Source organism: Halictus rubicundus, chromosome 1, assembly GCF_050948215.1.
Source record: "Halictus rubicundus isolate RS-2024b chromosome 1, iyHalRubi1_principal, whole genome shotgun sequence".
Taxonomy (NCBI): Eukaryota; Metazoa; Arthropoda; class Insecta; order Hymenoptera; family Halictidae; genus Halictus; species Halictus rubicundus.
In genome coordinates this window covers 32,156,372-32,173,813 of record NC_135149.1, presented here as the reverse complement: position 1 = coordinate 32,173,813, position 17,442 = coordinate 32,156,372, and the positions used below count along the sequence as shown (strand labels likewise).

The 17,442-nt window shown below is 41.2% G+C and overlaps 1 protein-coding gene and 1 long non-coding RNA gene across 2 annotated transcripts in view; both read right to left on the bottom strand.

Moving 5' to 3' along the window:
- The window catches only part of LOC143361463 (uncharacterized), a 114,935-nt gene extending 111,354 nt beyond the window's left edge, over positions 1-3,581 (bottom strand). Inside the window, exon 1 of the long non-coding RNA XR_013083459.1 lies at positions 3,571-3,581. This is a non-coding gene — a long non-coding RNA (uncharacterized LOC143361463). The remainder of the gene's footprint in view (positions 1-3,570) is intronic.
- The window catches only part of Stg-1 (stargazin related protein STG-1), a 69,198-nt gene that overhangs the window by 30,699 nt on the left and 21,057 nt on the right, over positions 1-17,442 (bottom strand). The window contains exon 2 of the mRNA XM_076800709.1: positions 1,381-2,984. Within this exon, the coding sequence (XP_076656824.1) occupies positions 1,381-1,720 (340 nt within the window). The 5' untranslated portion in view covers positions 1,721-2,984. The remainder of the gene's footprint in view (positions 1-1,380; positions 2,985-17,442) is intronic.

The following is a 17,442-nucleotide window of genomic DNA, read 5'->3' as shown; positions in this document are numbered from 1 at the left end:
TTAACCAATCGAGGAGAACGAGTTGATAGATTCTTCGCTTGATCCGCGAGAATAGCTCAGACAGATTGTAACGCGCCGGATCAGACGTGGCCGCAGATTGCTCCGTAGCACACCTGCACCAGCTCCGTCAAAAGCCGTGAAACCATACACCTACTCGCGTAAAGGGTACTTTATACCAAGATACCATCTGCCACCGGACTTGCAAAATCGAAAGTACCCTCTGTGCGGCTCTAACCGTTAGAGTTTAACTTTATTCATTCGAAAGCGTCGCCCCCGGGGCAATCCCCAACGCCCCCAGAGCAAAGACCTCTTGTTCCCACGATTGCTCTAGACACAGACTTCCCCGTAAGGTAAATAAGATAACGCCAACAACGTGAAATATAGTTTTCTACGAAGGTACAAGTGCACATCAATATTTTTATTTCATCCATCCTAGTATTCCTAACTGCTACTGTTCACCCTTTTATCTGTCCCAGTTTGCGTGAGTTTCCTTGAGTCTAAGATCAGTTTGCGCGAGTTTACATGAGTTTGTACGAGTTTGTGATCAGATTGGGTGAGTTTGAATGAGTTTGTGATCAGATTGGGTGAGTTTGCACGAGTTTGCAGGAGTTTGAACGAATTTTCAAGAGTTTGCACGAGCTTGCATGAGTTTCCACGAGTTTACATGACTTTGTGTGAGATTGCGATTAGTTTACGTGAGCTTGCATGAATTTGTGACCAGACTGCGTCACTCTGAATGAGTTTGTGATCAATTTGTGATCAGTTTCCATGAGTTTGCATGAGTTTGCACGAGTTTGAATGAGTTTGTGATCAGTTTGTGTGAATTTTCATTAGTTTGCGCAAGTTTACATTAGTTTGTGTCAGACTGCGACTAGTTTACGTGAGTTTTCATGAGTTCGTGATCAGTTTGTGTTCGGTTTGCATGAGTTTGCGATCAGTTTCCGTGAGTTTGTAGGAGTTTGCGGTCAGATTGCGTGAGTTTGCATGAGTGATGTGAGTTTGCGTTCTGTTTTCAGTACCTTATCGTAGCACGCACTAGAAAGTTTAGATTTTTGTGATAAAACGTTTAAATATCCAGGCTGAGGCACCTAAAACTCTCCGAAAATATCCCCACTGTTTTCAATAGTACAAAAAAAAAAAATGTTTGATTCAGTGGTGCAATTATTGTGGCGGATGGTAAGTTTGCAGCTGAAAGTGGTCCCCGCCGGAGGTGTAATTGGCTACGGGCGGGAGTATCAATTGCGCCATCGTGCACAGAGCCGTTGAAGTTGGAGGGATCGGCGGGACGGGCGCGACAAAACACCGAGGAAATATTCAAATGACGCAGCAGGATCGGGGGAGTTGGTGATTCGAAACTCGGGCTAAGTGAAAACTACTTACTTATTGCCACGCAGACCCTCCACAGGCCGCTGTAGGTAACTTTACTGTCAGGCTCCGCGGAAGTGTTCGAAGAACTTTTCGGCAGCTTCTCCTCCGTGAGGAGCCACTCCCCGGTGCTGATGGCGACGGTGACGACTACCAAGGACAGCATCGCGGACAGACCGGACGCGATACCGAGACCACCACCGCCGGCGTTATTCGCGTCGCTGCCAACGACGACACTGCCTCCGGACGCACCAGTAACCACACCCCCAGCACCAGCACTTGAGGAACCGGCACCGCCAAGGCCGTCGCAGCACCAGCAACAACAAGACATCACCACGAGCCTCCCTCTTGTCATGGGGGCATCCCAGCAACAGCGACAACTGGTTTACCTCTCCGCTATTATCAACGAGAAACGAGAATCCCTTCTTATCGACGGCTAGACGACAGCATCTACTTCAGGGTCATCGTCAACCGATTATTTCGGCTTCTACGTGTATGACATACTTATTGCGCTGTGCCGTACAAGTTCGAAATAGCCTATATAGAAAAATCGATTTGTCGTTGATCGGATATGAATATTAAGATCACAGCAGTGAGCTTTGAGAATAGATCGTAGGGTGAACGTTGGCTATGCCAGTTCGAGGGCGGATGATCGAGTTTCCGGTATTGCCTTCAGCGGTTCTCGACTCGGGAGATTAATAAATCGGCCGGTTCTTCTGGCTCGGAGCGGAAAGACAAATTATTGTTCTCTTGTTCGGGCTCCGTTCTTCTTGCGTCGTTATTTCGAAAGTTATGGGGGGAGGAAAGTTTGCCGGCGAGAGAGCGAGCGAGAGAGAGAAAGAGAGAGCACGGTATCGGTAGACTGGCTGATACTGGATTCGCCCGTTAGCACTTTTCATCGATAATGCAGCGGGAGTAGCGGCAACAACTTATTTTCCAGGGAACGTACGAGCCGGAATGCGCTCTTCGGCTGTCCTCCTTTTCCTCCGGTTCTTTATTTGAGAAGATACGCAGGAACTTGATCCGTAAAGCTTCGGCCGGGAGCGGTTTAAGCCCCGCTGTTGATAAAGGATAGGCTCCCGGGCTCGGCGCCGCTGAATGGTTGATGAAGGATTCGGGAAGTTGGGATCTCGAACGCGCTCGCTCCGATGCGAGTCACTGCTCCCTCGATTGGCTCTTGTCGCGGTAGCGTTTCGGAGACTGTAACTGATCGATCAAACTGCTGACAACGGTTTCCCGCGTATCCCGACAAGGCGAAGTTTCGTTGCGACGCGAAACGAAGCGAAGCTCAGTCAACGCTCCGGCAGCCGATCGAGCCAACTTCCCCTTATTTTCGTTCGACGAAACCCTTGGTCTCTAACTTTCGACTACCGAGCCCCCCGAAACACTTTCTTCTCCGGAATTACGAAAGTTCCGATGCCGGTGAACGCTTAACGATGAATGATCAGACGGTCTCGAACACGCCAGGGACAGGCCGCGGAACATGCTCCATTTATTATCAACACATCAGACGCCAGTCGTCGGTAGGTTTTGCTGGGCGGCGTGCTCGATCAACGGTCGCAAGTTCATAGTTCCAGCGAGCTGGAAGTTCGTCAAGACGGCACCCCGTTTCCGGAACCCTGCAACAGAAAGTGTCAATCCGGTTAGGATTTATGAGCCACGCGGGCCGCTGCTGGGCGAAACGTTTCCCGGATTCAAGATGCTCCGTCGGGTTTCATGAATCTTCCGCGGTGAAAGCCATTCCGCATAAATTGCGGACGAAAATCGAGCCCCGCTCGATTTATGCTCGCGTTGACAGCAACAGAAACGCGATGCTCGAGTGTCTCGCGAATGCACGCTCGCTCGGCGAATGAAACGGATACTAGGTGGTTGGGGTATCAAATAAGTATGCTATGGTTATACTAGCTTTATATTCGTTCCAATTATCCAATCGTCTGAGCTCTCTGACGATTTGGGGCGGGTCACGCGTCGGTTTATTACGAAACAGCGCTTGATTGTGTTTTCGTGTAAATATGTATATTTATTTGATGTTTCATATTTATTATATGTATATTTATCGACTCCACGTGAGAAACGAAGTCGAAAATATAGAATAAAGTTTGTTCATCCGAGGCTTCGTTTTCGAGAAAATCGAGTCCGAAAATGCAGCGAACGACGTGTCTGACCATGGCCAACCAATGCTACTTCCTGCATATACTATAGCACGCGAACCCGACGGATCTTTAAACTCGATTTTCTCGAGAACAAAACCTCAATGAAAAATTTTTTTTCGTGTATTATTATAATGGTGTTCGTATATTTACAGACAGGAAATGCACACTTTACCAAAACACGAAATGTTGGACTCTTATTATGTGTAACAAAGGAGTTAACGAGAGAATTGTAGAAATATCAGAACTAATATCAAAAATATTAAAAAAAAATATCAAAAATGATAACAGTTGAGCAAAGGTATAAAACATTTGGCGGATTTACCATTTTTGCGATTTCGAACAGTACTTGTTAGACTGTGAGTAGATATAGCAATGGGAAAAAATTTTCAAGTCAATTGCAAGAAATAGGAGCTTTACCTTGTAATTTGTATTAACGAATTTTCATGAGAAAAGAATGACACATTTTTTTAATAAATTGATGCTATGAAAAATGGTTGGGATAATTGAACTAATTGTGACACACAACTTTTGCATGAACAATCTTTTACTGCAGCGAATAGCGTCCAAAATAGAGGTGTGCTTATCGATTATCGATAATTATCGGCACAGTTATCGATAATGCTTGTCTTGTTGGCAATATCGATTGCTTGTCGATAACTTTTTGTGCAATTACTAATATATTAGTCATGTTCATGGGCTATCGTTAAATAAGTGTGATATTGCGCGGAAAGCGACTTGAAATATGAGACACGTGAAAAGCTACAGGAATTGGAAGATGTAAAAATCCTTAAATTTAGGGTTTGCAATTTAAATCGCAAATTCTTGCCACATTTTTTTCGATAAAATTTTGTGCATGTATATTACCCAGGTCTATGGATGTTTTAAAATTTCGTTACAGGCTCGGATAAAAACGATAAAAATCGTGACATTCACTTTTTTCTTCTGAATTTCGACCAATAGCAATTTCCAAATAACGTTTACATACAGTGAAGAGTAAAACTGAACCCACACTATTTGAATCAGCATAATTTTCTAAAAATTAGATCAAATGACTTGAGTGTTTTTGAGAAGTTACAAGGATTATTAGACGAGGTGTAAAAAATTAAAAAAAGAAATTCGTATTGGTCGGAATCGCGAAAGATACAGTAAAAGTTCTTTTTTACACCTCTTTATCTGAGCCAGTATTAAAAATTTTTAAAATCCATGCTGAAAATTTCACCGACATTGGTTAATTCGTTTACGAGTTGTAAACGATTAAAAGTGAGAAAAATTGCCATTTTTACGATTTTCTACTTATAATCGCACTTTTAATCGTTTGTAACTCGTAAACGAATTATCCAAAATTTGTGAAACTTTCAGCATGGATATAATTTATTCGAGTGAATAAAACACATGTTTTAAATTTTCAATACAGGCTCAGATAAAAAAGTTGGAAAAGTCAATTTTTACTACTTCTTTCGCGATTCCGACTAATTCAAATTTTTGTCAAAAATTGTTTTCGCCTCGTCCAAAAAACTAATCCTTCTAACTTCCCAATAACACTCGAGTCATTTGATCTAATTTTAAAAAAGTTATGCTGTTTCAAATAGTGCGGATTCAGGTTTGCTCTCCAGTGTACATTATCTAGCAAACTAATCCTTCTAACATTAAAAAAAAAAAAAAGAAACTCACCTCGTTTCGACAAGTTTTAAAAAAAATTATTCCTTTCCGATGTGCATTTTCGTCTAATAATGTGTGTTAACATTGTATTTGCGTTTCGGCTTTTCAATATCCTGACATTTCGTTCCAACTAAAATTCCCACCCGTTTCCATGGATCCGACATTGTCACAGTTCTGTGTACACGTGGTTCGTAAACATTACACCGAAATATTGTGTAAAGATTTTGATTTGATGGTTATGCAAATACAGAAGGTAAACACCGCGCGGAGTGCGTGCACACGTCGCATCGTTCGAAAACGTTCGAAAACACGGATGCCGGAGCATTCGGAAAATAAAGGTGATCCCGCAGGTAACGGCGGCTCTAATCGCGAAACAATAGAGCCAGAAACGGTTCGCTTGAACCCATCTGGTCGATTCGAAAGCGCGATATCAAAAGATGCTCCTGCGAAGACTGCAACAAAATAAAACCGAAGAGCTGCATCGGAAATAGAAAGTAAAAAACAAAAAGAAAACGAAAAAAAGGTCTCCGGGAGAGGAGGCAAAAATCCGTGACAGATCCCTCAGGATAGTGAAGTGTCAAAGCCTCGTTGGATTATCATGCCCTCTTGAGTCAGTCGACTCGGCAGCGTTGGAGGATCCTCTAGAAGGCATATTCCAGCTTCCGAGCAAGAAAAAGAGAAAAAAGAAAGAGAGAGAGAGAAAAAGGTGAAAAGGGGGGAAAAAGGAAGGAAGCGAACGATCGACGACGAGAAAAAGGGAAAAGGAAGGAGAAAAGGGGACGCGGAGGAGCAGAGCACCTTACGTCCTCACGCATTTTGTTAATCCTTTAATCGTAATTGAATCGACGTTTCGGTCTTGCCGGGGCCACGAACAGAAATTGAACTTTTAATCCGGCGCCGGTATAAATTCCACGGGCTCGCTATTAGCGTAATCCGTGAACTCGCCACGGTGAGCCCTCCCAAAGGGCTCCCTTCGGGTCGCGACTTTTTATCAGGCGTTACCCCCCTCCCCTCCCGTACCGCCCACCCTTAACCCGGACTCTTATCCCGTGAGGATTATCGAGGCCCAGACTGGCGTGGCCGGGTCTTTCGATTCAACTGCGGCAAAAGTCGATCGAGACAAAAGAAAAGACCGTGGAATTGACGTACGGCGAAACCTAACATCCAAGATCCTCCGGTATTTCCCTCGGAATCCACAGAGTTCTACTGTTAGAGGGTCGGACGGGGCTCTGCCATGCCGGTGCCTTTCGTTAGAATTTTTGTCAGCAAGTTGCCAACACAATCTCGACATTCTTGTCGAACGGGACGCATTCTTGTCGACAGGACCAAATCAGTCACTGTTCGACGACGTTGTCAGGGAGCGTGTTCCACGTTAATTAAATATGATATACAACGCATAGACAATTTACTGTACGATTCGTTTGTAGATTAATTTAGGCGAAATAAGCAAATTAAGCGAAAAACAGACTAAAATTTCTTACTTTCTTCAATGATAAATTGAAAATAATACGTCGACGTCCTTAGACTGTCTTAATTTCTTTACTGTTTTACATTACTTCATGAAAATAACAGGAATGTATTTTTCCAAATGATCAGAAATATTTAAGAAACAAATGTCTAATGGAGTATCCCATGAATGCATCTTTACACTCTGAATAATCATGAATTAAAAAATTTGGATCTCGGTATTTTAGTAGTTTCTATAATTTTAACATTAATAGAAAAAATTATGCCGCTATATTTTCTGCTTATTACGAATAATTAAGCAGAGAGGGTACCTATATATTCTAAATTAGTGAATCAATCCACACCTCCGCTTCGGTTACAATACGAAAATTACGGGAAATGCAAAAATAGTTCTTCAGTAACAAGCAATTCTCATTTCCAAAATTAATCCGCATTAATTTCAGTGTTAATATAATAAAAGAACTTATCCATATACCCGAATTTCGCATATTATCTCTTAAACCGACTGAAATACGGCCGCAACAAAAAAGACATTTAGCTTGAACACTTAAATTAGGATCATTCCTATACACCTGTGCGAGGGAACAACGAAAAAACTTAATAACCTCGAACAGCGGGAGCTGCGCCCATCTCATACATTCGCTCCCGTGGGAATAACCGTGCGAAATGAATACACTTATCCTCTCGCGATGCAAATTAATTAACAACGAATGCCTCGAAGCTCGCGGTTTGAAAACACTAAACATAACTTCCGATGGCAAACAGTTCCCCGACTTCGCGCGAACGCTTCTACACGCATCTTATCTTCCGCGGGAGCGTACGCGGTTATACATGCCAGACCCACTTGAATTTTAATTGCCTCCTCTCCCGGTATCTCTCCTTTCCGTGCTCATTTGTTATTATCACTCTGTTTCAATTTGTCCCGAACAACTTTTCAATTCCATTCTGCATTCTGCATTGAACCCTCCAAAATATCGATGTCCCTTTTCGTATTTTCTTAAAGCACGTGTCTCTAAAAATATGTCTGGACCATTCCATGCAAGGTTGATTACTGTTTGACGTCACCATCTGCGATTTTGTTCCAAGTGAAATACAGTGACGAGCAAAAGTGTAAACTAGCTAGTTTTACATAAAACGTGATAATACAAACTATTTTTCAATCGAATGGTAAAGATTAGATACTAATAATTACAAAGTGAATAGGATAAACAAACCACAGCAGTTTATTTTCGTTATTATTAATAATATACGGAATATTTATCGAAAATAGGGATTGAAAACAATTTTTGCACTTTAATTATGCTCGTCGAAATAAAGCTGTAAATTAATATTTTGTTAATTTTCCTTTACTTTTTTGTACTGCTTCTAGCCTGCGTGGCATACTGTCTATTAAATGTTTCGGGCGAAAATGTGCTTACAAAGATTGCGTAACTAAATGAATTACAAAAATAAATTGTAAGGCGATAGGTACGATGGGTGTGAAAAAAATTCATGGGAATTGCTAAATTTTTGGTCCCGTTGCTCGAGGGAAAAGCGTACCGCGCGCATCTGTTCCGTTTCTTGGCCGTTCGGTCGGGAGTTTTACGTCGGGGCGGTGTAACGCATCGGCGACGAAATTCGGCTATTTAGATGGGGAATGCGCGCGGCTCTCCGTAATTTCGTTTCGAAATTATTTGCTCCCGGGGAAAACTACCGGTGCACCGCTCGCAGGTGCAGCTCGCGGCTCCGCGCGCGCGCGCGCAGCCCCGAGCGGTGCAACGGTGCAACGGCGGATGCTCACGGGGTGCGAATGCACGTTGCGGTTTCATCGGAATACCGTCGAGCGTGCGATAGAACTTCTGCCGTGGTCGCACGGTTACGCGTCCCAACATGTGACTTTGGTTTCGACTTTTCGAGTGGATGCTTGGTAGTCGACTCTCTCTCTCTCTCTCTCTCTCTCTCTCTCTGTTTTTCACTCTCTCGTAAGTTCGGAGAGTCAGCGGCGTGGTTCTCTCGTGAAACTTGATTGTAAAGTTTGCGCGACAAGATATCGACAAATGCATTTCCACCTCTATACTCCCCCCCCCCCCTGTCTCTCTCGCCCTCTTGCTCTCTCGAGTCCTGTGATGCTCTCAGCGTAACGCGGCTTGATTACCGCTCGCTCGTTCTAATCGTTCACGCAACAATAAGTACGAAATGATCGGTGACAGACAAGTTTTGTAATATCTTTCCGCGAATTTAACATTTAAAGGCAAAGAAGCGTGAGCGTCGGGTTGATTGGAAATTATTGTCGCTCGAGTTTGCCTTCTAGAGTCTCTTTTAGGGATTTTTATAATTGAAGGGAGCCCCGAGCAGCCGTTGCACATGCAATTGCCGATAGTGGCGTGAAAGTTACTTGGTTTCAAGCGAGCCGAGGGTGCAATTCAGAGCTTTAACGCTGGCTCGCGGGTGTAACGACATTGCGATACAACGCGGATAATGCGTGGAAAGTCGACAAAGTTACAGAAAACTTTCCTGCTCTCTATTTACTTATCTATGGCTAAAGTTATCTAGTGTAAACAAATTTATCGACGGCTCGTGATTAAATATATTCGTAGAAGAAACTAGCAATCTAATGAAATAAGTTTCACTTCGAATAAGTATTATTTAGACAAAAAGTTACGTTTGTTTAATGTGACTGAAACAAATTCTAAGTCAGTAAATCTATATTTCTTAGTGTGAGTAGTGAAATAATGGATATTTTAGCGTATATTAGCAAATGATTCGTTTTCGTAAAGGAATGACAAAATTTCCGAATGTTCCAGACGCTAACTCTCGTGGGAGGGATGGCCGAGTCTGTAGACCGAATCCGAATATTTGTGATAATAATTATTGTATAATTTACGTAGGGGATGGGATCGTAAGGCGAGATCAATACATAGTTAAACAAGAGAGCTCTTAATATTGACAAAGTTCAATTTAACGCCAGCACACTGGAATACATGAAACATTAATTGAGCTGTTATCATATTGGACGGAACAGCGAGGGTTGGCTATACGGCTCAACAGGTGATTAAAATATTAACGTGACGTTGGCGTCGAACTACCCCTTGGAAAAAATGTTACCGACTGACCTGATTGAGCCAATCTGCTCCATCGTTGTAAAAGATTCGAATGATTGTCAAGCTCTAACGATTTACGCAAACATGTACGGTACCAAAGTGAACAAATTAAATCTAAATTAATCTATACAGTAATGATTAGAATCTACATTGACGATGCCACGTAAAAATTCAGATTGAATATAGTAGCTACTAGGCGCTTGATAAAGATGTAACAATATTTGACATTTTGTGTCGGACGCGCGGCAATGTTTACAAGAAAATATGATGTTACGCGCCGCGGCAAATAACAGAGAGTAAAGTTTGAAACGTGTAATCTTACGCATACAATATTAAAGGCTTTAACGTGGCCGCGTCACGTTCCCGTGCTTTATTTTGTTTACGCGTTTCTGCGGCGAGAGGGAGATACGAGCGCATCTCCCGCGCGAACAATCATACACGCGCGGAAACGGTAGCAGAGTTTCCCAGTGGATGAAACGTATTTTTCCTCGGAACGAAGTATCAAAAATATATTGACAACCGTGAACAGTTCTTTCCTCGATTTGCGAAACGTCAGCGCCATTTATCTCTCCAGAGACCGCTGGTCTAAACCAGACTTGACAGACGAATGCAGGGTTATTTTGACCCGTGGCAGAATCTCTCCATTGTTTCGCGGTCTCGAAGGCAGAATTACGCGCAGAATTGTACGTACATTATTCGGTTAAATAAATAAACAAATACCGCAGTAGTTACAACAGGGTTAAGGCAGGATTCTTTGAGAATTTTTTCCCAATTAATTAAATGACATATACAACTTATTTGTTCACATGTGAGCTGTGTTTATCGACATTTGTAAAAATTGTAATAACTGAGGAAGTATGTCGGTTAAGGATAGTTCTACTGCATTTTTCTTTCCCGTAAAAAATTTACAAAATTTTGATAATTCCTGAATTGTTCAAAACAATTCGCATCAATATTTACGATTTCTCAAGTAGTTTAAACTTGCTTGAAAAGTCCAAAGGGTATGTCTTGGATCGATCTGCTCTCTCAGCGAGTAATTACTATAGTTTCGAAAGGAGCAGCGAATAAAAATTCACGAATGCAGATTAAGCACGCACGGATACGCGTGCGAAGTTTCATAACGATATATTGTTCAGTTCGTTCACAAGAAAAATGCGAAAACACAGCCACGAAACAAGCCGAAAGAATGGGAACAGCCCCTTAAAGCTACCCTTTTATTCGCAGTCCGTGAGTTAAACAAACAATGCCTGTTGTCTTCGTTAAATTATCACGTTCGAACAACTTCCGGGCATCGGGGAGGGGGGAAAAAAATCCGCAAACCTCGCGAAACTTTCGAAACTGAAATAAACGGCGTTCTCGAATGGTTATATAAGATCTTTGGAAACAGTGGCTCGATCTTCCACTGAAGTATCCGCCGTTACAATTTGCCCGGAACTTTTTAAAAAGTTCTTTTCGAGCTCCGAGCATTCTATACGAGTTTCGGCGCAACCTACTTTGTAAAGAACATTTGGCCACGCGGTAAGAAACTCCCTGTACTGTAATGCGTCATGGGAATGATTCAACTTCTTAATCTGAAGCGTTTGAGATGCAAATACGGCTTCTTCGCTCTCGTCACGTAGTTTAAAGCGGCGTCGTACCCCCACACCCCCCACCCCGAAAAACTTCTTTTCGCCGTGGGATCCGTCGAAAGTTCAAAATTGGCCCGGGGTTCACAAAGAGAAATCAACCCCGATCTAATGCTTCCATTTGCAAACACTCTGATACCTGCGCTTTTTCCGCGATGCCCCCCGGGCGCGGCGCGGCGGCGACGTCGGCCGCATACTGACGAAGCTCAAAGAGCAGAGCGCAACTGTCATCCATTATTAACAAAATTTATTCCCCTGGAAACCTACAATCTGCTCTTAAAAATGTACCCGAATGAATGGATTATTTCTTTTCATGCAAAACGTTTCAGTGAAAAAGGACACTTAGTAGCTTCGAAGAGAACGAAAATACAGGAATTATATATTAGGGGAACCCATATGTGATAAATTATTTTGAAATCTAAAACAAACTTTGTAGTAAATTCAAGTTTTTATTTTTTAATTTATTATATAATCTCCATCATTAATAGTTTGCCATCTTTCCTGCAAATTTTCAATCCCCCTCTTATAGAAATCCAGGATTCTTCTACGGAATGTTTTATTTCTTAAATAATGCTCCAGAGATCTGAAAAGATCAGAGGGAGCAATATCCGGTGAGTTCGCGGACGCCGCCATTTTGTTACAGGGTTGTAAAAAAAATTATTAGAATATTTTGAATACAGGCTGCTTTACCGAAAACTGTAAAAGAATATGTGTTTCAACGATCGGTACAGAACTGAAGCCAAAACAAATTCTTTGCAAATAATTCATTACTTATGGGTACCGCTAATATGTCAACAACACGGGTCTTGCCAGCGTAGCGTCGTGTTATGTTTACATAACTCTCGAGTTTCGTGTATACCCCGCGGTAGTGGGGATAATTCCCCGACGTTTACCATCCAGGCCTTGGCGACATATATAGGTTGTATTATCACGTTTTGTGTGAAGCTAGCGAAGTGTGTTTGCACTTTTGCTCGTCACTGTATATATAGAGTTGTGGAACTATTTGGTACGTCTTATTGAAGATACAGATCGTTCAACTTTTGAACAATTATTTGTTCAGATGAGGACTGATACAGAAAAAAGTTTGAAAATAAAAGTTTTAGCTTGAATAGAAATGATAAAATATAATAGTAAAAGCTTGCTTTTATTTCTCTTTCAATTGAGCAGTTAAGGAATTTTTTCATAAACATTTTAAAACAACTTGTTTCCATGGAACATTTATTATTCAAACTTGGAAATGTCTAGTCTATAAGAACACTTCTGAAATAAATTCCTAAGCATAGCGATTCTACTAAAAATTCCACAGGAATATTTTCTTAAATGAAACTTGTAAATTCAACAGCATGAATAATGGAAACAACTGTTTATTAGACTAGAAATTTTGAAAATAAAATTCGAGTTTGTAATAATTGCGGCAGTTATTACGTACATTGATATTTAAACTTTGTTTCGTCCGGCACTGTGGCTAGTGATTAACAGGCAGTTTATTTATCAGGCACTAAATTAGGAATGAGGAGCATTTTCCTGGCAGCAGCTTGATGACCCAATTTGCGCGAGAAACTGGTTCGAATCGATCGCGGTGCTTTGCAGAAAAACTTCGTTAAGTACGGATAATGAAGCAACGATGGAGCGGAACTGCGCCAAGCGTAAGGAGAGACTCGCTCGCTCGCTCGCTCGCGGCCCGTGCGGTTAAAGAACAAGTAATGGCGCGAGCGGTATCACTGCAATCACGCGATTCGAGCCTAATTGCTATCGGTTTTCCCATTACTCATTACCGTTACCGAAACAAGGCCGCGTCGTTCCCTGACAACGAAAAAAGAAAAAAAAAGAAAAAATTGCTTTAACGAGGACTATTCCAGCGAGAAACGTAACTTTTCCACCGAATGCCGGTAGCTTATTTCGATTCGAATGCGCACCGGCTCGCGAACACGAGCTCCGGTATCCTGGGAAATTCAAAATTACGGAACGTTTCGCATTTCCATTGACGAACCGTTTTCCGAAAATTTCGAGGCAGAATGTTCTGAAAAACGGGCAACCTGCTGAATTTCGACGTGTTTCAGTTTACCGTGGATAATGAGGAATTCTTTGTACGTGTGCACGCCGTAGAAAAAGCGCACCCACACTTGTCAGCCGCAAAGACGAAAATCTTGCGCAGCAATTAAAAGTATACATGCAAGCTGCTTTCTTGTCGGAAACTGAAGTAACCCGAGTTACTTGAAACACACGACTGTTCCTTATTTCTGCTGGGCGGCTGTAGAATTAAATTGCGATCTCGTTTTACCCGGGATTGGTGGGTTTTAATGAATGTTACACAGTTTTACGTGTTTAACAGTTTTCCTCTGTATTTGCATTGTGGTCAAGAATATTTAAAATCGGCTGAGAACGGTCAGAATAATGAGTGCAATTAGAAATACAGAACCGCGTCAAGGCAGCAATGAAATAACAACAATAACAACAGCGTTACTAGTGACTATGAACAGAAATAGAGTTGGTCAACATTCGATAAAATATTGTTCCTTTTCGTGGATCTGTTTGCTAAGCAATTTTGAAGAGAGTTTGTCATGAAGAAAAGAATTTGAATTGCAAGAGCATAGGATAATGGATGCTTGAACAAAAACGGGAGCAACAAGGTTCGTTAGGCACAGATAATGAAAAGGGAACGCGCGAAAAATAATCTAGCATGTAAATCCTTCCGTCGATTCTCGATATCGGCTGGAAACGACTTGGCAAACAAAGGAGGTGTAATTAAGTCGTGCTGATAGCGATTGGCTGCCTCATTAGCGTCCCGGGGTCATGGCTTTCGAGCTTTGCGAAGGTGAAAGAGTTTTGTTAGGTAAATTCTGAAATAAAGTAACTCAAAGGATTGTTGAAATTGTGATATCCCATAATGCTAATTAAAAGTACGACGGTTTTCACCAAGAATGTTCGAGCCATGAATAATTCCTTTTCCAGTTTTTCAATTTTATTCGTGCATAAAAAATATGCACACATAATAAATATGCTTTGATCAATTATATATTCATATATTTAGCTTCATAAACGGAGTTACACGCATGATTTTGGCTTTCCATCGCGTTTTTTTTTTTTTTGTATTCCCGTGGATTTCAAAAAGCCAATTTCACGCGATCAAAAGCAAAAATTTCAGACAAAAGGGCGATCGCGTAATAATAAATTAATTAAACCGAGAACGCGAAATAAACGATAGCACATAGAAATTGAAAATTATAAATACCATAATGCAATTCCATTTCCGAGGTGCTTATAAATAAATGGAATTTGCCCTTTCGATGATTTCGGAATTATCATGAAATCGATGATTCAGCCGTTCGGTTCGAATCGAAGTCGAATCGCAAAGTTCCGGTGAATGGCAAGAATGAACAATGAGGAGAAAATGATCAAAGCGTCGGGCAAGGAGGATCGAAGACAAAATTATGCGAGTGGCTTTCGTCGGAGCATGCTAGTGTGACTGCGAGGGCTTAGTGTCTATGCTCTGCTTTGCAACAATATTAATGAAACCGCGTTCGGTAGATTTCAGCGGGAAGATAATTGTGCGCAAGGCGGTGGTTGAATTGAACAATGCACCGCTGGAATTAAGATTTAATGAAATGATTTAAATGAATCGGGGGGAAGGCAGGAATGTTCAATGAAATATTCCGACGGGTGGATAAAGAAAATTGAAGTTTTAATGGGGCCTCGTGAACGCACGCGTTTCGGTCATTCAAATGCGAAATTGAAACCTGAATTTCTCGGACAATGAACGGGACAAATCGATTGTTGTGGAAAGTCATCAAAGACACGCTAGAAGATTTTTTAACCTTGTCATTCTGTTCCTGAATTAGCTAAATCCAATTAGAAATTAGAATTCCCATCCAAATACGCTGTCGAGAATAAATATAGCACCACTAGAATTATTACATTAAACTTATTACATTTGTATAATGATTTCTAAATGTTGATAGCATTACGTGAAAAAAATACAAAAGCAACCAGGCCATAAAGTTTAAAATTTTGTGGGAAATGCAAAGAACGAATATTTCAATATACGCTTAACTTTGTTTTTATCCATTCTTAGAGCTCATTTCTGTGTGTTCAAATGCTTTCGTGGCATCAACAAAGTGTATGTTTGTGAGAAGTATTGTATGATATACTTATTATAATAAATAAAGTATTTCATGGTAAGTGTTCAAATACCTTCGTGAGTCGCTGTATAAGTTTGTAACGCACTGATAATAGTTCTAACAATAATGTAAAATATTGCAGGAAGATTTTCCCGGAATATTTTCGCGTGTGTTGTCCATCTGTCAGCTCGGGGGGCAAATGCGATTTCGTGAAATGCGCAGTATGTGTGTCAGCAGTATTTGAATAATACTCCAATCTGGACAGAACGCAACATTTGTCTATCGATTCCGCATAAACTACGATCCCCTGCGTCCCGGCCAAGAGCACGCAATTAAAATGTAATTTCCTGTACTATGCTTTGAAACTTTCGACCGTATGGAAAAGTTCTAATGGCGGATGGATTTTACATCCATTAAAACTCACCTCGTTTCCTCTCCTCTTATTTCTTTTTTCTATTTCTCTCTCTCCTTTTTTTTTATCCGTCGTCGCCGGCCTTTTTACACCATAATATGTCGTACGGTATTTCGTATTTCGTGTTCCGGGGCCCTGCGTTATATCCGTACCGGCCGCCGCTGGCTTTTAATTAATCGGATTATAAGTAGCGTCAGCGAAATTGATTTTTGCTAAAGGAAGCTGAAAGCACCCATCCTTTCCCCAAGTGAGAGGCCATTGACTGCCTACCTCTTGCCACTCTTTTATGGACTGTTACAAAGACTAAAAGCGGCTCAATCTCACCTTTTCAGCCCTTTTTGGGAGATATCTTTGATTAAATCAATAAATTCCAGACCGGAGACGAAACGAAGCGGAAATAGTTTGCAGCCGGTTATTATGGCTCGCTTATTAATCATCGGCACGTTACCGTCCAATCAGATTCAATTTCTAATTTACTCGGACCAATTAAATCACCTCTTTGTAGCACGTAACTCGAAGCGTGTGATATTTTCTCGCGCGTAGAATAAATGTTATTCGGGTACGGTAAAGTGGGATTGAAAATCTTTTTTCGATACCCGTAATTTCTCACGGAGAAGAATTACCAGCAATCCTATTTGAAACGGTCCATGATATTAAAGTATTCCCGAATTCCCATTTGGTATCGTAATATTTCTTTCAGGGTCGTTTAATTGACAAAGCTCCGTTTTTACGCCATTTTGCTTCAACTTGGCCGGGTACTTTGCGTTTTCCTATTTCTTGCTCCCTCGTCCTTCTCCGTCTAATGAAAAATATCGGGAGCACGGCACGATGCCAGACTTTTACTTCGTGGTCGATCGTTTCGCGCAGCTGAGCTACAACGTGGCCCTCCAATATTTTAAAGACGCTTTTCAATATCGTCAAATGAACATCAGTACTATCGTTCCGGAATCGTGCAATCTAAGAACCAATCACATTCCGTTGCCTGTACATTCATTGGAAATCCTTCTCGCGTATAAAATTATACATAGGAAATTCTAAAATACCATTTCCCGCCGGCACTTTTCTCAATCTACTTGAAAGCTACGATAAATTAATAAATGCGTGCGAGTTCTAACACATTTTTCACTGCTTCTCAGATTACTCTTTCCTAAAGTTATGATTTTTAATCTTGCGCACCATTTCATCCTCAACTTACAAATATAATTGATTGTCCTTCTGACATATTGACCTGATAGAGTGCGTAAATTTTTATCTTTATGGGGTTTAAATTAACTTAGAAATTAAGTAAATTTAGTTGCAGGAATAGTTTTCATCGGAGAAAGATTCAGACGAAATTGAACATCGTTCTGCGACATTTGGAATTTTATATAACAGCGCTAAAAGAAATGCCATTGATATTAAAATATCCATAGCCGTAAATTTTCAAAAATTAAGGAATAATCGTGATAAAAAATATTTGAGTCGATGCTGCCTGTAAGTATTTAAATACGTATTTTGTAAAATCGACATTGGAAAAACGGAATGGTATTGCATAGTTGACTAGTTTTCCCCGCGGCGCAAAGG